The sequence below is a fragment of the Ambystoma mexicanum genome, chromosome 5q, assembly GCF_040938575.1.
Source record: "Ambystoma mexicanum isolate Mex_15411 chromosome 5q, UKY_AmexF1_1, whole genome shotgun sequence".
NCBI lineage: Eukaryota > Metazoa > Chordata > Amphibia > Caudata > Ambystomatidae > Ambystoma > Ambystoma mexicanum.
The window spans coordinates 842,314,701-842,339,716 of record NC_090933.1 but is presented as its reverse complement, the minus strand read 5'-3'; the positions used below and the strand labels follow the sequence as shown (position 1 = coordinate 842,339,716).

Sequence of the window (25,016 nt, the reverse complement as noted above, 5' to 3'; positions counted from 1 at the left end):
AGAAGGCTTTCCGGCTGCATAATGCACTGTCACCGGTTGGCAAACTGACCGTTGCCCGGCCATCTGAGAGCCCATTCAACCAGAGCGATCGCTGCTACTACTGCGATCCTGTCTGGTGTGCCCCTTTTGGACATCTGCAGGGCTGCTACGTGGAGGTCGACACACCCCTTCACGATATTCTACTGCGTTGAGTCCAGAGTCGGCCAGACAGTGCTGCGCAACCTGTTCGCTTGAAGGTGAGCCTGGTGAGTGTTAGGCAGAATCCTGTGCAGTTCCCTTAGGGAGCACTACAGAAGATTAAGACTACAGGTATGAGTAATAAATCCCATTTGGTATCAGTCTGTACCACAAAGATTTAGTTGGTATCTGTGGCTAAGCAGTCAGACTTATCTCAAGAGGGAGATGAACAGTATTCAGGGTTTACACAATAGGACTACAGTGCTATGGCACAAGGAAACACTGACCAATGCTTTGTGTTAAAAAGAATATATATATTTATTTTACACACTTCTAGTTCAACACATTAATCACAGTTAATAAAACAAGTTAAAATCAGTCAAGAAAAGTATACACAACACCCTAGTTAAATTGTAGACAAGTTTGAGCAAGAGTGAAAACTGAGCAAAACGGCACAGTGAAAACCAAACACAAATGGCACTCTAGCAATTTCTCACAAGGGAGGGAAAGGACAAGTTCTCCAGCATGGGGTCTGGCATGGATTCACATGCTCATGAATATTCCCCGTCGTCAGGCTGGGAATCCTCGGTAAAGAAAAAACCAGTATCAGTTTCGTTTCTGATCTGTCTTTCGTAGTAATAACCAATCACTGGTTTCTGCGTCATACTGACCACAGCCAATGACTGCCCTCTACCTAAGCACCGCCTCTGGCAGCCATCTTCAGATTGTTACCGCCCGTTCATGTGTTGGGATCCTCGTGCTATTGCTCTCGAGCGTTAGTGCTATTTTTCGCGCTTTTTCACAAAAAACTTCGATTCTTTCGGTCAAAAGAGCCTCAAGCTCCACCGATCCTACATCCGATCAACGGGGACCCGTGTCGGATTCATCTGTGCCCCTCAAGGGTGAAGATTTCGTCGAGCTACACTTCGGAGGACTCCAGAAGCTTCTCAGGCCCGGTCTCGGAGATGGCCCAGGAGAAGGGAAGCTCGACGCCCGGAAAGCTGTTCAGGGTCTGCCCTGGATGCCAGCTGCAGAACGTCTTTAAGGAGGACGAACACTCTTTCTGCCTTTACTGCCTTCATGAGGACAAGACGCACGTGGAGAAGGACTGTGCGTTTTGCGGCAACATGTCGGAACGGACCATGAAGGACCGCCATCAACGTCTCGCCAACTGGCTGGAGGGTAAGAGCCCGTCTGGCGAGAAGAAGAAGAAATCCGAGCGGTCTTCTAAGACCTTTGAGGGCGCCCCGGCGACGGGGGCCCAACATAAGGCCAAGCACCGCGAGTCCGCTGGCACCGGGAGCGCCGAACGGTCGGGCTCTACGGGCGCCAGGCAGGGCGCACCCTCCCCGGCACCATCGACCACGAGCCAACGCTCTGGGTCGGGTAAGAGGAAGGCCGAGCACCCGGCGAAGCTCCTGGAGAGGCCCCGGTCGAGCTCTAAGGCAGAGGAGGAGCGTGGCGGTGCCCCCTCCCTCAAGGATAAGGCGGTGAGCGCACCTAAGGTGGTGAAGGCCTTGATCCATCCGACATAGCCCTCTATCGAAACGGTCGCGGCGGCCCTGGCTCAGCCTGTGGTGGCTGCACCAGTGGTGGCGACCTCAGGGCCCAGAATCTCCCTGCCTCCTCGGAGGGAGTCTTCTTTTGTGCCCATCGATAGGACCCCCGTGAAACCCTCCGTGGGGAAGAAGAAGGGGGGGCAGGGCGTCGTCGTAGATTCGGCCTCAACCTCAGAAGAGGAGCTGATCGAGGTCTTAAGCCACGGCCTAGGCGTGGAAGAAGGCCAGCCCGTCGGAATGGACCCCGACGCAGGTGACGACGACGACATCGTCGAGGATACCGACGGGGCCCCTGCTCGCCCGTCGGATTCCCCTCTGCCAGCGCCGCAAGACAACTCGGCGGCCATTTTGTTGGCCATACAGTCCTTATGCTCCGAGATAAGGACGAGGCTACCGTTACCGACGGAGGAACCTCTCCCGTCGGGGGATCCAGAACCGGACCTTCTGGTGTTCCCCCTACCAAGAAAAGAAGGATCCATCCACCACCTCCTTTTCAACCGTCGCGCCCCGTCCAGCCCTCCTCCCCGTCCACCCGAGGGGATGATACGGGGACTGACACGGCAGCGACGGGTACGGACGACGAGGCATACGACGAGGATTTTCCGTCGTCGCCTCCCACCAGGGCTTCTCCGCCCGACGAGATCGGATCTTTCCAACTCTGCCCTGAGGAGAAGAAAAAGGAAGGCTTCCTTTATCAGCGGCGCGAGGCCAAGAGGAAGACGGTCCTCGCAGTGCCTCTGTTGGACGACATTTGGGATGAGGGCCTTTCCCTCCTCAAGAACCCTTCCACGACGCCAGCTAGAAGAGACCGGTACGAGAAAAAGTACCGGGTCCCGGACACGGCCCCCCTATGCCTCCGGGCGCAGCCTACCCCGGATTCCGTCGTCTCCGCGGCAGCCAGGAAGAAAGCGGGGGGGGTGCGGCCTCCACATCGACTTCCCCGCCGGACGGAGAGGGAAAGAAATTGGATGCTATGGGACGTAGAGTCATCTCGTCGGCAGCGACGACGATTAAAGCGGCCAACGCCTTGGCTATCGTGGCCCGCTACGACAGGGAGCTCTGGTACAAGATAGCTCCCCTGCTGGATTTTCTGCCGGACGACAAGAGGGCGGAGGCCCTGGAGATCCTGCAGGAAGGTGAGGTGGCCTCGGACCACGCCATCACCGTGGCGACGGACATCGCCGACACTGGGTTCCGCCAGCTGGGCAACGGCGTTTGCCCTCGACGTCGTGGATGGCTCAAAGCTACGGACTTCCGGCAGGACGTCCAGACCAGAGTCCTGGACATGCCCTTTGACGGGAACAACCTGTTTGGGAAGACAGTGGACGATTCCCTTCAGGCCATCAAGGCGGATACTGAGACGGCCCGGGCCCTTGGAGTCCTGCAGCAACGACGGACGCCCTTTCGGAGCGGCGGAGGCAAGGGCGCCTCCAAAGGTTCCGGCGGCGGTTTCGCTTCCTACCGTCAAGCGGCCCGCTCGTCGTCGCAAGAGGCCTACAGAGGACGAGGCAAGTCTAGCGGACCCCGCCGTCGTCACCAAGGAGGTCAAGGCGGCAAGGCCACGTACAAGCAGGATTGAACCGGCCGTGGGGTCGGGCCCCCACCGAAGCACCCCGGTGGGAGGCCGGCTGGCGGGCTTCGTCAGCGTGTGGGAGTCCATCTCCACCGACCGTTGGGTGCTGGACGCCCTGGCCCGGGGCCACGCGCTCGAGTTTCAAAGAAGGTGCCCGCGCGTCCCCCCTGTGGCCAGGAAAGAACTTCACGTCCCTCAACTTCTCCTGGAGGTAAAGGCGATGCTCAGAAAGGGCGCCATCGAACTCGTCCCAAAGAGGCTTCGGGGCTCCGGAGTCTACTCGAGATACTTCCTCGTGAAGAAGAAGACGGGAGGATGGCGCCCCATCCTAGACCTGCGACGTCTGAACAAGTTCATCAAGGCGCAGAAGTTCCGGATGGTCACCCTCCAGCACGTCCTGGGTCAGCTGGAGGAAGGAGACTTCCTATCGTCGTTGGATTTGGAGGATGCCTACTTCCACATTCCCATCCTAAAGGGGCACCGAAAATTCCTCAGATTCGTGGTCCAAGGGCGTCATTACCAGTTCAAAGCCCTTCCCTTCGGACTACGGTCGGCACCCAGGGTATTCACCAAGTGCCTCGCACCGGTGGCGGCGCAGCTGCGCCGCGAGGGGATTCACGTCTACCCCTACCTGGACGACTGGCTCATCCGCGCCAAGACGAGGGAGCTCGCCGTGGTCCACACGGCAAGGACCGTCCAACTCCTCACGGACCTGGGATTCTCCGTGAACTACGCCAAATCCCACCTGGTGCCCGCGCAAGTCGCACTGTTTCTGGGAGCGAGGCTCGACACAGTGTCCCTTCTGGCCTCCCCGTCGGAGGAGAGGACCAGGACCATCTTGGGCAAGGTGCAACGGATGTTGGTGGCCGACGCGGCCAAAGTGAGGTCCATCAAGTCCCTCCTCGGGATGATGTCTTCCTGCATCTACCTCATTCCCATGTGCAGGCTCCGGATGCGCCCGTTGCAAGAATTCCTGGATGCGCGCTGGATCCAGACGACGGGCAGCTTCGAGGAAAGGATCAAGCTCGACGAGAGTTTCCGACAAGCGATACGGTGGTGGGGCACCCGCGCGCATCTGACGGCGGGCATGGACTTCCAGACCCCAGCCCACCAGGAGACTGTGACCACGGATGCCTCCCTGGAAGGGTGGGGAGCGTACACCGAAAATCTGCACGCAAGGGGACTCTGGCTCCCGACGGAGAAGTCCCTGCATATCAACGTCCTGGAGCTCCGTGCAGTGTTTTGGGCCCTCAGGTCCTTCCTTCCGTCCCTCAAGGGCAAGGTGGTGAGGATCTTCACCGACAACACCACCACCATGTTTTACATCAGGAAACAGGGCGGAACCAGGTCCCCAGCGCTGTCCAAGGAGGCGCAGGACCTGTGGCATTGGGCCGTCGCCCAAGGGATTTTTCTGGTGCCGTTTCATCTGGCAGGGATAAAAAACACCATCGCCGACTCACTCAGCAGGGAGCTGCGCTCGTGCCACGAGTGGGAACTACGGCAGGATCTGGTGGATCGCCTCTTCCGACGGTGGGGCACACCACAGATCGACCTGTTCGCGACGGCGACGAACACCAAGTGCCGGAGGTTCGCCAGCAGGTTTCCCCAGATGAGGAGCATGGGCGATGCTTTCTCGTTCCCCTGGGAGGGCCTGTTCCTCTACGCGTTCCCTCCCTTGCCTCTGCTAATCCGGCTCGTCAACCAGCTCAAGAGGTCACGGTGCAGGATGATCCTCGTCGCACCTGCGTGGCCGAGGCAGATATGGTTCCCGGACCTTCTGGACTTGTCAGCGTCCCCGCCGATCAAGCTGCCGGCGGACGCGGATCTACTCTCCAGGGAAGGAGGCGCCATCCTCCACCACGACCCGAAGTCGCTGAACTTGCAGGCCTGGCTCCTGCAGCGCTAGAGTTTGGAGGATACGACATACCGGCCGATTGCAGAGAGGTTCTTGCAAAGGCCAGGGCGTCCTCGACTCTTAAATGCTACGGACACAAATGGAAGAGGTTCTCTGTCTGGTGCCACGCACAGAAGTTTAACCCTCTACGGATTACGGCTCCCCAAGTACTGCCGTACCTGCTGACGCTGGCCAAAGCTGGTCTGGCACACGCGTCCATCAAGATTCATCTTGCTGCGATCTCCCGGTACACCAGAACCACGGGGCGGGCGTCCTTGTGGTCTCATCGTCTGGTGAAAGAGTTCATGAAGGGACTGTTCAGATCGTTCCCGCCGGTGAAGGCTCCGGCCCCGGCGTGGGAGCTCAACGTGGTGCTGACCAAGCTCATGGGACCTCCGTTCGAGCCTCTGCACTCGGCCCCGTTGAAGTTTCTATCGTGGAAAACAGCTTTTCTTGTGGCCATCACCTCCGCACGACGAGTGGGAGAGATCCAGGCCCTTTCCTGCAAGGCCCCGTACTTGATTTTCCACGACACGAGGGTAGTGCTCAGGACGCACCCCTCCTTCATGCCCAAGGTACCGTCGGACTTCCATCTCAACGAACCCTTGGTGTTACCTGTGTTCTTCCCGTCGCCTTCGTCGCCGGCTGAGAGGACTTTGCACTCGCTGGATGTAGCTAGAGCGCTGAAGTTCTACGTGGACCGCACGAAGGGTTTTCGGAAGACGTCACAACTCTTTGTGAACTTTGGACCTGTCAATCAGGGGAAGGCTCTCTCGAAGGCTTCCATCTCCAGATGGCTCTCCGGCTGTATCATGTGCTGTCACCGGTTGGCAAACCGACCGCTGCCTGGCCGTCCGAGAGCCCATTCCACCAGAGCGATCGCAGCTACCACGGCGTTCCTATCTGGTGTGCCCCTGCTGGACATATGCAGGGCTGCTACGTGGAGGTCGACGCACACCTTCACGAAATTCTACTGCGTCGACCGGGATTCCAGGGAGGAGTCCAGGGTCGGCCAAGCAGTGCTGCGCAACCTGTTCGCCTGAGGTGAGCCTGGTGAGGAGGTAAGATGCTTAATGTTGAGTTGATGTGATGCTTAATGTTGAGCCTTTGCCACCTCCCGTGGTTGTGCATGTGTGTACTGCTATGTATTCTTTATTCATGAGCATGTGAATCCATGCCAGACCCCATGCTGGAGAAGGAACAAGTTACTTACCTGTAACTGTTGTTCTCCAGCATGGGTCTGGCATGGATTCACATGCGAACCCTCCCGCCTACCCCTCTGCGGCTCTTCACTTGGTCATACTGCCACTTCACGTGCTTCCAAATCTGAAGATGGCTGCCAGAGGCGGTGCTTAGGTAGAGGGCAGTCATTGGCTGTGGTCAGTATGACGCAGAGACCAGTGATTGGTTATTACTACGAAAGACAGATCAGAAACGAAACTGATACTGGTTTTTTCTTTACCGAGGATTCCCAGCCTGACGACGGGGAATATTCATGAGCATGTGAATCCATGCCAGACCCATGCTGGAGAACAACAGTTACAGGTAAGTAACTTGTTCCTTATACAGGAATATCTTCTTAGGCACCTTAGCAACACTTCCCAATAAGTTTGTGAACAAGTTAGGCAAGGCAGTACTTTAGCATAGAGTATACTTAAATGAAAACCAAGCAAAATGGCACTTCACAAGTTTTAAAAGTGGGAAGAAAAAGGTGGTTGTAAGAAATAGTTGCAACAACACAGTTCTAGTTGAGAAGCAATCTAGAGAAGGCAGTTCTAACAAATTTAGCCAGTGTCAATAAGCCTGTGCTAGAGTCAATGGAATAGGGCAAGGGCCCAGGAGCAAAATGTTCTTGTAGCTGCAGTCAAGTCTTTGGTTAACGATTCGAAAAGGTGGGTGCAGAAGGCAAAAGACAATGTTAGACGATAGGGGCGGCCAACCCAACAGTTAGGTAAAGGATTTAAAACACCTTTAGAGCTACCGCACGAAAAGGGAGGCCTGGCGGAACAAAGTACCTTAAAATGAGGAAGAGGCTCCTGCGGTGGCAGTTGTTCCTGTTAGTTCCTGCAGTTCGAGTGATCCAGCAGAGGAAGAGGGACTCTCGTCGTGGAGGAAGGTTCGGGCGACTGCACTACCCAGGAATGAACCCAGCCGCGGTGCTGCCCAACAAATAAAAGGTACGCTCCTTTAAATCATGGTCCGGGTGGATGGCTGCCTGGCTATCTGGCCTCCAAGTGCTGGGCACTGGCGATTCGGCCAAGGCAGGTCCACGAAGGCGATTGGCAAACTGGTTGGCCCCACCAGCTCAAGGGAAGAATGCTCTTTCAGATGAAGTTCTCCTCTTGTTGTGTGGAGAAAGGTGGTGAGACGCTGCAGCAGGGCTTCACCGGTGGTTGTCGTTGCAGATGTCTTTGGCTTCTCTCCTCGTCGGTTCCGTAGTTCCAGTGGCAACGTCTTGCTCTTCCAGTCCTCAGGACCCTGCTTTTATGCAAAAAGATCCCCATTCATACAGCCTAGCTGTCACTCACACAGTGGAGTGTTCATATATTGGCGGTAGACCCTCCAGCCTATTATGTGAGAGTGCGACATGGGTTGCTGCGGAAACTCTGTCCAGGGATCCTACTCCCCCCTCCCACACAACGGACCCACCCCAGACTCAGTGGCGCCGAAAGGAGGGCTTCTTGGCTCTTGGCAGAAGCCCGCCAAAAGGATGAACAAATGATCCCCGACCTGGGTTAGTTTAGAGAAAGACACGAGAAAGAATTTATATTAAAATTCTGGCAAATAAAACCTACCAGAGTAAAGTTCATAATAAAATAAACCGGCGGTATGTAAGAGGCTGTCAGAAAAGGTGGTAGCCTCGAACAATGGGAAAATCCCGTAGGGAAATATTTGTGGTCGAATATTTTTGGTAGTAACCACTGCCACCAGCCAAAAACTTTTGAGAGGGGCTGTACGGTACCCTCTCGAAAATGAACACCAGGGAAAAACTATTAACCCTTCCCAGTACCTCCATAGTAAGATGGGTTGTACTGGTTTAGTTCATAAAAATTGACTAGTAAAGTCAATTGGGACTTTACATGCCCTGGGAGACAGTAGTCAGTCCCAGGGTATGGAGTCTGTTTGGGGGTCACTACGACACCCCTGTGTTACTGCACTGACGGTGCTGTGTAACACATGTGTAAAAAGATGGTTCCTATGAGGGTGAGATAAACCCCATAGATATTAAACACAAAAAATAGCCTAGAACACACATAGCAAATATGCCCAAGAGTGGGAAGGAGTCTCGCTCTTAGCAGGAAAAAGAAACAAAACTCTTCAAATCCAGCAAAGCTGCTGGGGGACACTATAGGTAAGGGAAATTTCCATTGAATGAGAATTCTCCCTAACATTGAGGAGGTAAGAGATGTTTAATGTTGAAATGCTTAATGTTGAGCCTTGCCACCTCCCGTGGTTGTGCATGTGTGTACTGCTATGTATTCTTGTATTCGACAAGGGTCTGGCATGGATTCACATGCGAACCCTCCCTACAACCCTCTGCAGCTCTTCTCTTGGTCCTAATGCCACTTTACCTGCTACCAAATCAGAAGATAGCTGCCAGAGGAGGGGCTTAGGTAGAGGGCAGTCATTGGCTGGGGGCAGTATGACCCAGAGACCAGTGATTGGTTACTAGTAGAAAGACACTTCAGAAACGAAACTGAAACTGATTTTTTCTTTACTGAGGATTCCCGGCCTGACGGGGAATATTCATGAGCATGTGAATCCATGCCAGACCTATGCTTGAGAACAATAGTTGCAGGTAAGTAACTTGTTCCTTTTCTGCAATACAACCAGAAATCGGTGTAATCCAACCTACACAAATCCCACCAGCTGTAACACCAGTGTTAGGGGAGTTGTCCTAAAGTCCTACTGGCAGTAAGACTTTAGTAAGCTATCCCAATGGTTTGTAGATCCCCAATCTTAGTATCAGTCTGTACTCGCTCGGGACCTTGGTAGAGTTGCAGAGCAGTCAGGCTCATCTTAAGAGGAAGATGTGAGCTGTAGGTAAGTAAACTGAATCTTAGTTAGACGGGCACAGCAAAGAAGCACTTACGCTTATAGTAATGTAGTAAGTATATATAGATTATATTTACAACAGAATCACTTTAAATACTTCAGACATTTGTACTAGAATACTTAGGAATACTTGATAATACACTTCAGAGGGCACTTTGACTTTTGAGTTCGCGATTAGATTTGTAGCAACGTTAGGAAGGGAAAAGACAATGGGCCTCATTACAACTCAGGCGGTAAGGGGTTTACGGCGCCGTAAACAGCGCCGACCCTTACCGCCTGAGTACGAGGTCCCTTAGCGCCATGGCGGATTTAACACCTACTTTTAGCAGGTGTTAAAATCCATGGCGCTAAGGGACCATGGAGTTAATTACGCCACCGTAACTTACGGTGGCGTAATTAACGCCTTCCCCACTCCCATTATGCCCTATGGGGCAAAAATGGGAATGGGGAAGGGTAAATGGGGATTGGGGACTTACCGCCCCGCCAAGGTCAGAATGGGGCGGTAAGTCCGCCAACCACCATGGCGTAAACGTAGTTTACGCCATGGTGGTAAAGTCACGGCCCAGGCGGTAACTTACCGCCTGGGTCGTGATGAGGCCCCATGTTATCGTATTATTGGTTATTGCGCACTCATGCGGCTTTCAACGGTTTATACAGTAATGCATTTACTATGCAAACACATATAGTAAAGTCACTTAAAAGGAGGACAATTGATAGTGTAACCTAAGCTTAGTTCAAGGTTCTAGAGATGGTTTATTTCCCTAGTCAGTTCTTGAAGTCCAAGAACACAACCCTAGCTAAAGGCAGTTTGGAATGGGCTTAAAGTCTTGACACGCAGATTATTACCAAGAGTTCCTGTGGATTTCTTACAGTTTCTAGTGTAATTGAAGCAGCAAGTAAACAACTAACAAGGGAGACCTTAAAACGGACTTGAGACCGGGACACAAGCAGCGACTTGGGTCTGAGGTAAGAGGGGGTTGCCCTGGACACCTCCACTTGCACTCCGACGCTCTGGAGCGATTTCTTGGAATCAGGTAAGCAATACCTTTTTCTCTACAGTAACTTAGGTTAGATGAAAATGTTTGTGCTGGATGCACCGCAATGTTGCAGCTCTGCACCCGACCTCCGGATTCCTTGGTCTGATGACTGAAGGCAGGACAATGGACAGGATCTCTTTGCAGCAGTCTCAAGGGAGGACCTGTAGCACGACTTTCAGCAAGTTCTGGGGTCACTCTGTGGTTTTGCCACCTTTTCCGCTGCACCAACAAAGGATACAGATCGCCAACAAAGGACACGGATCACCGGTCAATACTCTTTGCTTCCTGCAATCTCACGCTCTGTTGCGGGGGTCCGTGTGAGTTGGATCGGATCCCTGGAGTGTCCTTATGGGTTCAGCAAAGATTTGGATGGAATCAGCCTTTTCACAACGATGCACTTGAAATAGCAGCAGGTCTTCTGGTATTGGTGTTCCGCAGCTCTGGAAACTCCTCGGACCTCGGGAGATGGCTTGTTTCAAAGTTTGTCTTGGGACGGGTTGTTCCCACAAGCCAAAGGGAAGGAGTCATCCTTGTCGGTGCTCCTCTGTCCCACAGAAAACAGGGTCAGGACAGCCGTGGTTGCTTCAGTGTTGCAAAGTGTCTGCAGGCGTCTCCAGTCGTCGTCGGCTTCTTCAGTTACTTCAGCTTCCAGTGATAAACTTGATTTTCACTCCAGAAGCCTCACCTTTTATACAGTACCAGCACACACTCCTCTGCAATCTCTCTCAGCATTTTACAGAAAGGGGTGTTTGGCTGTCCAATCAGGACAGCCAGACCCCCTTTGGTAGCTGGACCTATTCAGGCACTCTAGCAGACAAAGGACAGGGGGTGGAAAACTCTTCCCCCACTTCCTGCCGGCCCAGACACTATAACCTAGGCGGGGAACCCCAAGGGTTCCCGGCAAAGGCAAAACACACACGCAAACCTCCCCCTCCAAGAATGATAGAAGAAGGGCTAACGAAGAACAACGCTAGTAATGGCCAAAAAGAAGGGCTGCCCCAAGTTGGTACTTGGGTGCCCCTATTGTGCACTCCTGAGGCTATAGACATCGCCTGCGGTATAAAAAATAGACAATAGTTGGTAGAACATGTCCACTGCCACCCGCCATAACTAGGTGATTATCAATGTGACTAAAAAAAGTCACTTGAGTAGAGAGAAGGTGGATACTTGGTATCCTATCCCTCTGGCACTCCACTGAAGATGGTGTGTGCCAATCTCTCAGACTATAGAGTTTTGGTAGAGATACTAAGGGCCTGATTCATGGAGCATTTTCCTATGGGATTGCGCCATTATAAAATACTTCCATGAATCAGGCCCTAAGTATCTCTCTAACCTTAACAACTGTAGTTACTTGAGGATATAGAAAAGGAACATTAAAGGAGGACCCTAAAGATCCTCGGCAACACTGCCCATAAGACACTGTGTGCTGCAGTTGTAAATAAACAGATGCCTTTAAGAGCTATGGAGCAGAGAGACTCCATAGTATAGGTAGAGTACAAAGAATAGAGTTCCAAAAGACAGAGCCCACAAGAATGAATGAGAGGAAAAGGGCTCCACTCATTCAGGATTGAAAGAAAAAGGTCCAGAAGTCCAACAAAAAAGTGCTAGAGGGTTTCACTAGGAGAGGGGATGAAGCATAAATATGATACATCTCCCTAACATATGTGGGTCCATGAGCAGCTTGCTCCTAATAGGTGTGTTATTCGATTACATTCATAGTATTACCTGAAAACATGATCTCAAGGTGACGGGACTTCGCATAGACTCAGGGATAGAGAAACTGCTTCTGGGTACAAAGGTACAACTATACAAATTAACCACCCTGTTTTAAAATGGTATATGGTTACTGAACTATCCTGCCTGGGAGGTAAGTAATGAGATAACGCTGGAATCAGGTGACACTCTGTAGTTACATAAGAGGAATCTTTAGTTGAAGCATCAGTTAGAGGAATGTAGAAGCAGGAGACTTGCATACAGCAAACATACCGGATCATGCATATCTTCATATCTACACCAGCTGACTCTCTCAGAATGATCTCACCACGCACTGCTGATGTCATACCACCAACATTCTACAGTCACTCAGCAGGCAGATACAGATGGGACACTACAGTTGCTTTTAACTAATATTTGCGCAAAAAAGAGATCAGTGGTGGATATTTTTATCCTTTAAATGTGCATGTCGGGATGAAGGCCCTTTGATACACACCCTCGATGTAAGGGGTTGCTCTGCTATCTTGTTGTGGAAACTCCGCTAAATGAGTTTTCAAAATGCTGTCTGCTCAACCTTTATATGTTGGGAGAAATTCAAAGCCATCATCACCGCCTAGGTATGTGTTACAAATGCAGTATATAAAGTGGATCGTTTAAGTGAAAACCTTGAGCATATTTATGAAACAAATGTTTTACAAATCATTTCTTCTTCCTCCATTAGTTCATAATCTCTGGATATCTGTCCATCTCAGCAGAGAAGAAATTAACTGACTGTCTGGTGAGTTTTGCTTGGTAAAACTGGCAGAATTGGCCACTCTGATGTGTATCAGTTTTATTTGAGAACAACGGCTCGGTCCCTTTTTATTTCTGCACATGTGGCAGAAGGTGGGCTACCTGAGGCCTTCTCTGTATGGGTACATGCAATAAAACAAAACTGAAACGTGTAGTGATGACAACGCTATTTTCCTCAGATAATTTTTTTGTAAAGATTAATTTGTGTCTGTGTACTATGTTCCAAATGAGATGTGAATATTAGTTGCAAATAAGTTCTTATCAAGATTCAGCTAAATGAAGACCAGCTGCAAATTAAGCTACTGTTGCCTGCAAGATAGCCCATCAAGCTAAGTATGTGCCTCAGGCATCTGCGGTAAGGAGAAAGGTTCAAATATGTTCAGGCTGATTCAGCCCTTCATCCTTCTGAGGTCGATATATTGATCACTATAAGAAAATGGATAATATATTTCTCCAGCATGGGGTCTGGCATGGATTCACATGCTCATGAATATTCCCCGTCGTCAGGCTGGGAATCCTCGGTAAAGAAAAAATCAGTATCAGTTTCGTTTCTGATCTGTCTTTCTTAGTAGTAATCAATCACTGATCTCTGGGTCATACTGCCCCCAGCCAATGACTGCCCTCTCATTAAGCCCCGCCTCCGGCAGCCATCTTCAGATTTTTACCGCACGCTCAAGTGTTGGGAGTCCTCGTGTTTAGCTCTCGAATTTTTTACTGCGTTTTCATGTTTTTTTTCAGGAGAATTTCTCATTTTTTCGGTTTAATCGAGCCTCAAGCTCCACCGTTTCTACTTAGGACTGTGCATTCTGCAAGAACCTTTCGGATCGGACCAAACAAGATCATCGTTCCCGCCTCGTCACCTGGCTGGAGAAGGGCACAGCAAGTGAGAAGGCGAAGAAGTCTGAGCGGGCTTCTAAGTCCTTTGAGGGTGCCCCGGCGACAGGGGCCCAACAGAAGGCCAAGCACCGCGAGTCCGCGGGCTCCGGGAGCGCCGAAAGGTCGGGCTCTTCGGTTGCCAAGCAGGGCGCTACTTCCCCGGCACGTTCGACCACGAGCCAGCGCTCTGGGTCGGGGAAGAGTAAGTCCGAGAACCCGGGTAGGCTGCTGGAGCGGACCCGGTCGATCTCGAAGGGGGAGCGAGGCGTTGACCCTCCCCCCAAGGCGAAGGCCCAGGACGCCAAAAACTAGAGTAACAGGGGATACCAGGAATATCGAATTACTGTGACCTGGCCTGGAAAGAACAAGCGTAAAATTAACAAAAAAGGTCACAGTAGTAAAGTGTTCTGGTAGCCTCTGTTGGTATAGCAACAAAACCTAAAGACTCATACTAAATTCTGAGTACATACAACAACCATGAGGTGCATACGCCTATCATTTAACAATTCTTATGAGGTGAAACAATTAAATTCAACCCAGTAGACGCTCAATCAATTAAATATTTGTTATTTATTGACATTTATTGAATACATCACTAGAAAAAGTCATATTTTAATAAAAACATACACCAACATTAGTATCAACAATATTTCATGTGGACCAGTCCCTACAATTCATTAATGGACTGATCTGATACACCGTTCTCATACATAAATCACATCCAACTACACTACAACCATACACATACATACACTAATCATACAAAAACTCAATCATAATCCATATGATAATAAAACAATTTGTCCTCAATAAAATCTCAAATATAAAACATCATTATACCGCATCTATTCACTTATTAGTTCGAACCATTAATATGACACCTCAGAGCCTATTCCATGTTATTATGGACTTTCTTGGCTCGGGTGGATTAGATTTCTAATTTTGCTAATAAATAACAGTACATCCCCAACCCGACATGTTTCTTTCTGTATATCATCCAGTAGACAGAAATTCTTCAGGGGCAATATGGTCCAGCGGAGTCAGATGAATTGTACATAGAAAAGAAGGAATTTTGTAGAATACACCAACAGAGTACACCTAAATGCAAACAAAAGAACACTTAGTCAATCAGGCTAAATTGCTCAAATTACATGATTGACCATTACTGCCATCGTATTTTCAATAAACGTGGCGTAGATTAGGTTATTAATACCTCTCAACTCTCTTCAACAATGAAAACAGAAAGCGGACCGGAATCCACAAATCAATAGGAGACACCATCATAAATTGGGGCCTCTATAATCTATCCACCATCACCAACACCTCGTGGTACCTCTCAGATACTCAAAATCCAACAAGCAATACCTCACCGAAGGGTGACACCTCGAGTTACCAAAAAAGTCCATAGAGTCAAAGTACCAAAGGATGAGGGAAATCCCACAGTAAAAAGCCAACATTATAAAGACACTTACATTCCGTATTCTGTAATTTTGTAATGGGAGTGCCCAAACAAGGGTGATTCACAATATCATACCGATGGGAGCATTGCGTCACCTCAGAGTCAACCGGCGTCCATTCATTAGTTTATTAGAAGGAGCAGTCTCAACCTGTGTTCAGTACAAGAGTAATGGCAACTTGATACCTGTCTGTGAACGCAAAAGCGAAAAAACACAAACCAAAACAAAGTAAGAAGCCACACACTATGTGGATCCGTGGAAAACTACAAGAACAATCCCATGTATTAGCATAAAGTCTAGAGGGTGGCTTAAGTTAAAATGAAACCCATCAGGGATGCCAGTCCCCACAATATACTTCCTTAATGCATAAGCGTCCCGGCGGGAAACAAACTCACCTCAGTAAAGTGGTCAACCTCTTTTCAATCAATGCAAAAGTCTCGATCGTATTATGAAAAAAACTCTTCTAATACAATGGTATCAACCGCAGTAGCCAGGTTAGTCGGGACCATGAAGGTCTGGGATTCTGGGACAACAAAGACAAAGAAGAGAATCACAGAGGGAAGTGGACCAGAGAATCATAATTAAACTGTCAAATATTTCTTAAAGTTACGGGCACCAGGATTACATGTCTGCTTGAAACATCTAATACATAAAATGTATCATGTGTATATACACACATGGTTTCGACCTCCGTCCCATATATGCGTTCACCACTAAAGGGTCTAAAGCAAGGGACAAAACCCACGAGTGTAAGCCGCAAGAGTGTACCGTGCGTCCAGTGTTTACAAGTATGTACGGATTGCGAAGTCGAAAAAAATATAACATAGTAACTGCTCTTGAGCAAAAAATGCCTGGTACATGGAGAGGAATGACAAGGGGAACTGTCCCTAAAACTCCTCTGGCCTCAGTGACTATTAGATGACGAAAAAATATAATAATCACATAATCTCCGCGCTCACGCGAGAGTCTCTTACGCATGCAGCGGAGTTTCAATGGGAATTATCCCAGTAGCCGCTCGTACCTTAATGATTGATTTCTGACAGACATCCAGGGTGGCCGCATACATCCAATCGGCCGGTGTATCCATCAGTCCGGCTCGAAGGATCCGGTTTAAAAGGACCGCCCCGTGTTGTCATGTGACACACGCGGGATTTGCACGTAACGTGAGCCGGGCCAACGAGAAACGCCTCCAGTAGGCTAAAAGGAGGGACGGCTAGTTGCTCAGCCAGTGAGATGCCGCTGGTAAACATGACCATGCGTCTCGAATGTGTGAATGAAAGACCCACGATTATCAAAAGGGGAGACAAGCAAAAACCGAGATAAAATAGCACACGGATGACAAGGGAAACAAGCACCAACATGTGTTGGATACAATTGCATACATCAGGCAACTACTACACTAAATTGTAGGATGTAAACGTAATCAATCCTGTCATTCCCGAAAGGCTGTAACTTATATCAAAGGTGATAACTATCAATGGGGACAACCGAGCCATCATTATAAAAACCGGGTTGCAACCCGATCAGGTAATGGATTAAAAATTCCAATCTATTGCCTCATTTAAGCCCACCACATGGCTTTTACTCAAAAAAATAAGTTTGGTCTCTTCCTTTGATAAAGTCTGTTTATCCACAGCAACGTTGTTAGTAATCATAATCTTTTTTAATATAGTCCATCTCAGGTCCTCACCTAAGGTGGTGAGGGCCTTGATCCACCCGGCTAAGGCCTCTACCGAAGTGGTCTCTACGACCCCGGCGGAGCCCACTGAGACTACGCCAATGGAAACGGCCTCTGGGCCCAGAGTATCCCTGCCGCCGCAGAGGGAATCCTCTTTCCAGTCCATCGCTAAGACCCCCGTGAAGCCCCTGGCTGAAAAAGAGGGGGGGGGGCGGTGGCCGTTACAGACTCGGAATCAGCCTCTGAGGAGGAACTGATGAAGACCGAGAGGGGCCTCAACGAAAGGTCCATAGGCCTCAACGAGAGGTTCATAAACCTCAACGAGAGGTTCGAGAAGGTTCGATCCCAGGGGACGGTCCCTACTGACGTGATCGATAATAGCAACGAGGACGACGAACAGGGCCCATGGGAGCGGCCATCTCTCCGTCGCAGCCATTGCCCGAGCCCCAGGATAGCTTGGCGGCCATTTTGTTGGCAATCCAATCCTTATGTACGGAGATAAGGACGAGATTACCACGCACCCTGACGGAGGAGCCAGAACCAGGCACGTCAGGAAGCCCTCCGAACAAGCGGAGGAGAGTGCACCCTGCTCCGCCCTTCGTGCCTGCGAGACCGGCGAACCCCTCATCCCCCTCGCCGGGAGAGGATATGGCGACGGATACGGACGACGACGGCGGCGGCGATGACATGGCAGACACCCTTCGTCGCCTCCCCCGCGGGCGTCCCCAGCCGACGAGCTTGTCTCTTTCCACACCATGATAACCAGGGCATCCGAGCTCTTCCAGCTCTGCCCTGAAGAACAGAAAAAGGAGGGGTTTCTGAACCAGCGACGAGAGTCTAAGAGGAAGACGGTCCTTGCGGTGCCTTTACTCGACGACATCTGGGACGAGGGGCTTGCTGTCCTCAAGAACCCTGCCACGACACCCGCCAAGAGGGACAGGTACGAGAAGAAGTACCGAGTCCCCGATGCCGCCCCCTTGTGCCTCAGGTGCCAGCCCATGCCAGACTCGGTCGTCTCGGCAGCGGCTAAGAAGGCGGCAGCGGGCGCAGCTGCTTCAACTTCCACCTCCCCGCTGGACAGTGAGGGTAAGAAGTTGGAGTCTACGACGACGAGGATGGCTCAAAGCGACAGACTTTCGCCAGGACGTTCAGACCAGAGTGTTGGACATGCCGTTCGACGGCAACAACCTCTTTGGTAAGGCGGTGGATGAGTCTCTACAGGCCATCAAGACCGACCGACTCGGAGACGGCCCGGGCCCTTGAAGTGCTTCAGCAGCGACGGCCCTTTCGGAGCTCTGGAGGCAGACAGGGTGCCTCCAAAGGATCCAGCGGTGGCTCCTCCTCCACCTACCGCCAGGTCGGCCCGCTCCTCTTCCCAGGAGGCCTACAGAGGTTGCGGCAAGCAAGGGGGTTCCTGCCGTCGGCGGCAAGGCCGTGTCCAAGCAAGACTGACCCGGCCGGGTGGTCGGGCCCCCATCGAAGCACCCCAGTGGGAGGCCGACTGACGGAAGTTCGTCAGGGTGTGGGAGTACATCTCCACCGATCGTTGGGTGTTGGACACCCTGGCCAACGGGCATTCACTGGAATTCCTAAAGAAGTGCCCTCGCATTCCTCCTGTGGCCAGGAAGGAGACTCGTGTCCCTCAACTACTGTTGGAGGTAAAGGCGATGCTCAAGAGTGCCATCGAGCTCGTCCCCAGGAGGCTCCGGGGCTCGGGAGTGTACTCAAGGTACTTCCTCGTCAGGAAGAAGACAGGCGGTTGGCGCCCCATCCTAGACCTGCGTCGGTTAAACAAAATACATCAAGGCGCAGAAATTCAGGATGGTCACCCTCCAGCACGTACTGGTACAGCTGGAGGAAGGCGAATTCCTATCGTTGCTGGACCTGGAGGATGCCTACTTCCACATCCCCATTCTAGAAAGGCACAGGAAGTTCCTCAGGTTCATGGTTCAAGGACGCCACTACCAATTCAGAGCCCTACCGTTCGGATTAAAGTCGGCACCCAGGGTTTTCACCAAGTGCCTGGCACCAGTGGCGGCGCAGTTGCGCCTGCAGGGGATCCACGTCTACCCCTACCTGGACGACTGGCTAATCCGGGCAAGGTCAAGGGAACTCGCCGTCGATCATACGGTGAGGACCGTCCGGATGCTCAGGAAGTTGGGGTTCTCCATCAACTACCCCAAATCCCACCTGGTTCCGTCACAAGTAGCACTGTTTTTGGGGGCTCGATACAGTGGAGCAATTGGCCTCCCCTTCAGAGGAGAGGACCAAAACCATCCTGGGCAGGGTACAGGGACTGTTAGCCATGGACGTGGCCAGGGTGAGGTCCATCAAGTCCCTTCTCGGGATGATGTCCTCATGCATCTACCTTGTACCCCTTTGCAGACTTCGGATGCGTCCGCTACAGGAGTTCCTCGACGCCCGCTGGGTTCAGGCCGGGGGCTGCTTCGAGGAAAGGATCCCCCTCGACGAGGAGTTCCGTCGGGCGATCCTATGGTGGGACACCCGGGCTCACCTCACGACGGGCACGGACTTTCAAACCCCGGCGTTTCAGGAGACGGTGACTACGGACGCCTCTCTGGAGGGTTGGGGGGCCCACACCAGAGATCTCCATGCAAGAGGCCTTTGGCTCCCGGAGGAGAGGTCTCTTCACATCAACATCTTGGAGCTCCATGCAGTGTTCTGGGCGCTCAAGTCGTTCCTCCCGTCCCTCAAGGACAAGGTGGTGAGGATCTTCACCGACAACACCACCACGATGTTCTACATACGGAAGCAGGGAGGCACCAGATCCCCAGCCCTATCCAAGGAGGCCCAGGATCTGTGGCACTGGGCCGTCGCCCAGGGGATGTTTCTGGTTCCCTTCCACCTGGCAGGAATAAAAAACACCATCGCCGACTCACTCAGCAGGGAGCTGCGCTCGTGCCACGAGTGGGAACTGCGCCAGGATCAAGTGGATCGACTCTTCCAAGGCAAACCCCAGATCGACCTGTTCGCGACGGCGACAAACTCCAAGTGCCAGAGGTTCGCCAGCATGTTCCCACAGCCGAGGAGAATGGGTGATGCTTTCTCATTCCCTTGGGACGGCCTGTTTCTATACGCGTTCCCGCCGTTGCTGCTCAGCCTCATCAGCTAGCTCAAGATGTCCAGGTGCAGGATGATCCTCGTCGCACCGGCGTGGCCGAGGCAGATCTGGTTCCCGGACCTTCTGGACTTGTCAACATCCCCGCCAGTCAGGCTGCCGGCGGACGCGGATCTTCTCTCCAGAGAAGGAGGCGCCATTCTACACCACGACCCATAGTCGCTGAACTTGCAGGCCTGGCTCCTGCAGCGCTAGAGTTTGGAGGGTACGATATCCCGGGTGATTGCAGAGAGGTTCTTACAAAGGCCAGGGCGTCCTCAACTCTCAAGCATTACGGTCATAAATGGAAGAGGTTCTCTGTCTGGTGCCGTGCACAGAAGATTAACCCTCTGCGGATTACTGCCCCTCAAGTGCTGCCGTACTTACTGTCGCTGGCCAAAGCTGGACTGGCTCACGCCTCCATAAAAATACATCTGGCTGCCATCTCCCGATATACCAGGACTACTGGACGGGCGTCCTTGTGGTCACATCGCCTGGTAAAGGAATTTATGAAGGGACTTTTCCGTTCATTCCCGCCGGTGAAGGCTCCTGCCCCGGCGTGGGAACTTAATGTGGTACTGAGCAGGCTCATGGAAGCCCCATTCGAGCCTATGCACTCGGCACCCTTGAAGTTCCTGTCATGGAAGACAGCGTTCCTCGTGGCCATCACCTCTGCACGACGAGTGGGAGAGATCCAGGCCCTATCTTGCAAGCCTCCATACTTGACTTTTCATGACACAAGGGTAGTGCTTAGGACGCACCCCTCCTTCATGCCCAAGGTGCCGTCGGACTTCCACCTTAACAAGCCCTTGGTGTTACCAGTTTTCTTCCCGTCGCCTTCGACGCCGGCCGAGAGGACTTTGCACTCGCTGGATGTAGCTAGTGCTCTAGGTGGACCGCACAAAGAGTTTTCGGAAGACGTCACAGCTATTCGTGAACTTTGGGTCTGTGAATCAAGGGAAGGCTCTCTCGAAGACTTCCATTTCCGATGGCTCTCCGGCTGCATCATGCATTGTCACCGTTTGGCAAACCGACTGCTTCCCGGCCGTCCGAGAGCCCATTCGACCAGAGCGATCGCTGCTACCACGGCGTTCCTATCTGGTGTACCCCTGCTGGACATCTGCAGGGCTGCTACGTGGAGGTCGACGCACACCTTCACAAGATTCTACTGCGTCGATCGGGACTCCAGGGAGGAGTCCAGGGTCGGCCAAGCAGTGCTGCGCAACCTGTTCGCTTAAGGTGAGCCTGGTGAGGAGGTAAGAGATGCTTAATGTTGAGTTGTTGTATTGCTTAATGTTGAGCCTGTTGCCGTGGTTGTGCATGTGTATACTGCTATGTATTCTTTTATTCATGAGCATGTGAATCCATGTCAGACCCCATGCTGGAGAAGGAACAAGTTACTTACCTGTAACTGTTGTTCTCCAGCATGGGTCTGGCATGGATTCACATGCAAACCCTCCCACCTACCCCTCTGTGGCTCTTCACTTTGTCATACTGCCACTTGGCATGCTACCAAATCTGAGGATGGCTGCCGGAGGCGGGGCTTAGGGAGAGGGCAGTCATTAGCTGGGAGCAGTATGACCCAGAGATCAGTGATTGGTTACTACTAAGAAAGACAGATCAGAAACGAAACTGATACTGATTTTTTCTTTACAGAGGATTCCCAGCCTGACGACGGGGAATATTCATGAGCATGTGAATCCATGCCAGGCCCATGCCGGAGAACAACAGTTACAGGTAAGTAACTTGTTCCTTACTAATCATTACAGAGCGTGGTCGGAATCCTGCATGATCACTATATTAAATGATACTATTACCAATAGTAATACTATACTATACTATTTATTACTATTTTTAGTACTAGTATGTACCCAAGTCCTGGGACTGTGGAAATGAGTGGTGACCTGCTTTTTTAATCTCAGATTTCCATTACGTGCTTGAGCTCAATGCAATCAATGCATCATGTATGTAGTGTAACCTTCACTGTAGCCTAGTTTGTTTTCCTCTCAATATCCGTACAACTGTCCCACAATAGACTGTATCATTTTTTTTTGCACCTCCCACTATATCCCTTTGTACAGCGGCCCATTGCTTCTCAGATAGGCCGCATTATATAAAACCCGGCACACAGACACATGCATACACATTCTGGGGAAGTGGTGATGTGTGGAAAGTAAGGGAACAGGCCCAACACTCTTCACCAGTGTGAACTGCCAAGATGGCGAAGGGGCAGAATGCAACCTCAAACCATATTCTTTCATCATGATGACGTCACAGTGCTGGTTCACCTACATATAATAAACAACCATAGGTATGTACAACCATCACTGCCACCTACATTCTTGGTTATCCTACCCATGAAGCGTGTGTCAGCTGAGGCTTTCGCTGCCACTTTCTCAATCCCCCCCTTGGCTGACTGACACCCTGACACAGCCCTTTCTATGCTCCACTCTGCTATATCTGATACTCTTGATGTTGTTGCCCCTGTCATGAGGATCCGCTTGAAGCCCAAAGCCAAGTGCAACTCCTGGTATGACTCATCGCCCTTAAAGGCAAGTGCAGGGTGGCTGAGAGGAAATGACGTGCTTCCTGTACATCCTTTGACAAACTGGCCTGCCGCCTGCTCCAAAGGCAATACGGTCTCGCTTTCCACACCAAGAAGAGAGCCCTCATCTAAGCCTTGCGTCTGCGGCATCCAACAACTCTGACAAACTCTTTAATATCTGCAAGGAGCTGGCCAATCCTGCTGCAGTCTATACCTCTCCTGTCCCCTCCTAGGCCCTCTGCATGGCCCTGGCTTCTCATTACATCTCTAAAACTCAGGACGTCCTGTCCGCTCGCTCTTCCTCTCCTCCCCCTCCTACTACTCGCCCTTCTGTGGCCACCCCTCCCCCCTCATTCTCTGCCTTTCCCCTGTTCTCCTCAGATGAGGTTTCTAGACAAGTCTGATCTATGAAAGTTTTGTCAAAACAGGTTCTCCCCTGTTCCTCTAAAACCATCAAGGACCACATTGACACCCTGTTGCCTGCTTTGACCGACTTCTGCAACCACTCCTTCGCCACTGGAGTCTTCCCTTCCCCCCCTGAAGAACTCCCTTGTGCACTGTCTTCTTAAGAAACCCTCAACTGACCTCTCCTGCCCTTCTTACTACCGCCCTATCTCCATCACTCCTTTCCTGGGCAAACTCCTGGAAAAGCTGGCCATCTCCCAGCTTAATCTTCACAATTAATTTGTTGGCTGTCTTCATGACCATCAGTCTGGCTTCAGAGCTACCAGTAGCACGCTAAATGCTCTCCTACATAGCTGTGAAGACCTGCTCTCAAACCTTGACTCCAATACCCCCTTTGTCCTCATCTTACTTCATCTCTCTTCTGCCTTTGACATGGTCAACCATGTCATCCTGCTCAACCATCTTCGTGATAATCTGGGTATCACCGATCAGGCCCTGTCTTGGCTGACCTCTTTCCTCTCTGATCAACCCTACCAGGTTCAACTTGGGTCTTTCCTCTCTTCTATGTCTACCTGTGGTGTTCCCCAAGGGACTACCCTCTCCCCCTGTTAAACCAATACCCGGCACTTCTTCCCCACTGCATTGCCGCGCTCTGCCCCAACCTTCAGTCTTATGCAGACGACACTCAGCTAATTTTCAGGTTCCCTTCCGCCACCTCTTTTCCTTCTCTCATCTGTCTGTCCGCTATCCAGGAGTGGTGTGCCGCCAATGATCTGTGCCTTAATGCCAGTAAGTCAGATTCTCCTCATTGCCACACCTGCTCCCCCCTTTCCTATTGCTCTCTGGCCGGCCTCCCTTGGCCCTCTTCCTTCTCCCACCTGTGAGGCTAAAAACCTCGGAGTCATCTTAGACTCCACACACTCCTTCTGTCCTCACATCTGACGTCTCTAAGAAGTCACACTACCAGCTGCACCTCCTCAGAGGTATTCTTCCTTTCCTCTCCTTCCCCCAGAAGCTCACTGTCTCCAGAGCTCTGGTTCTCTCTCGGCTGGGCTACTGCAACAGCTAAATCTGCCTGCTTCTACTCTCCGCCCTCTGCAACTCATCCAGAACAGGACTGCAAGACTTGTCCTTGGCCTCAAGCCCAGGGATTGTATCTCTCCAGGACTGAAATCTCTGCACTGGCTCCCATGGCTGAAAGCACAAAGTTCAAAACCATCTTTATTGTCCGCAAGGCCTTCTGGGGCATGGGGCCTCACTACCTTCAACTCTCTCTTCCTAAATATTTTCCCTCTCGAGCTGTTTGCTCATCCGCCTCCAACTCCCTCAGGGTCAGTCGCTTCTCCAAGCAACGAGTTGGTGGTAGATCTTTTTTCGGCAGGGGCCTCCCTCTGGAACAGCCTCCCTGAAACTTGAGGAGAACCATCTCGGGTTCCGGCAGCACCTCAAGACCATACTCTTTGCTTCTGCTTTCTCTCCTCCTCTCCCCTGCTGAACTCCTGACTGAAACTGCACTGGTCACCTAGCTACCCTCTGATCTCTGGCCCAGGCCCCTCCCCCGCTAGCTGCACTCCTGCACTGCCTCCTGGGCAACCCCTGCACTTGGGGGTTGTTTCTGTATCCTTACAGCCTCCCCCAGCTCTTGACACTTGATGTCTGCACTTACCCCTGCACTTGCCACACGCTGGCCGCACTTTTACCTATTGTTTATTTATTCTATTTATTACCTTTGATCCTATGTACTGCACTGCCCCCTCTCCCTTCCCCCCTGCACTTTCTCTTCCCCCCCTCCCCTGCACCTGCCTGATTTATTTTCAAATTTATTTATTGGCATTTAACATAACATAATAGAGCCAGACTTCTCAATGTCACCTGGCCTAGTAAGATCGTTTCCTCTGTCTTGCCTCTGTTCCCCCCTCCCTTGCCTCGTCGCGCCTTGAAGCACTTGTGTATAGGCAATATCATATATCATACAATTAAACCCTGCCTGACTTTTTCGCATGTTAGGCAGGGTTAAATTGTAACAAAGTGTTGCTTGCCATGGAAGCATGGCAAGTGGCACTTCCAATAAAAGGTAAACACTGCCCATGCCAGGAAGCATTTACTCACTCTTTGCACAGCTGAATGCAAAAGGGC

The 25,016-nt window shown here is 51.4% G+C and overlaps 1 protein-coding gene across 3 annotated transcripts in view; it reads left to right on the top strand.

Moving 5' to 3' along the window:
• Positions 1-25,016, top strand: part of LOC138497707 (membrane-spanning 4-domains subfamily A member 4D-like) — a 780,628-nt gene that overhangs the window by 366,942 nt on the left and 388,670 nt on the right. For 2 of the 3 annotated variants that reach the window (XM_069621330.1, XM_069621332.1), the window contains exon 4: positions 12,731-12,787. The exons of the other annotated variant lie outside the window; for it this stretch is intronic. In XM_069621330.1, the coding sequence (XP_069477431.1) occupies positions 12,731-12,787 (57 nt within the window). The remainder of the gene's footprint in view (positions 1-12,730; positions 12,788-25,016) is intronic. 3 annotated transcript variants of the gene reach the window in all.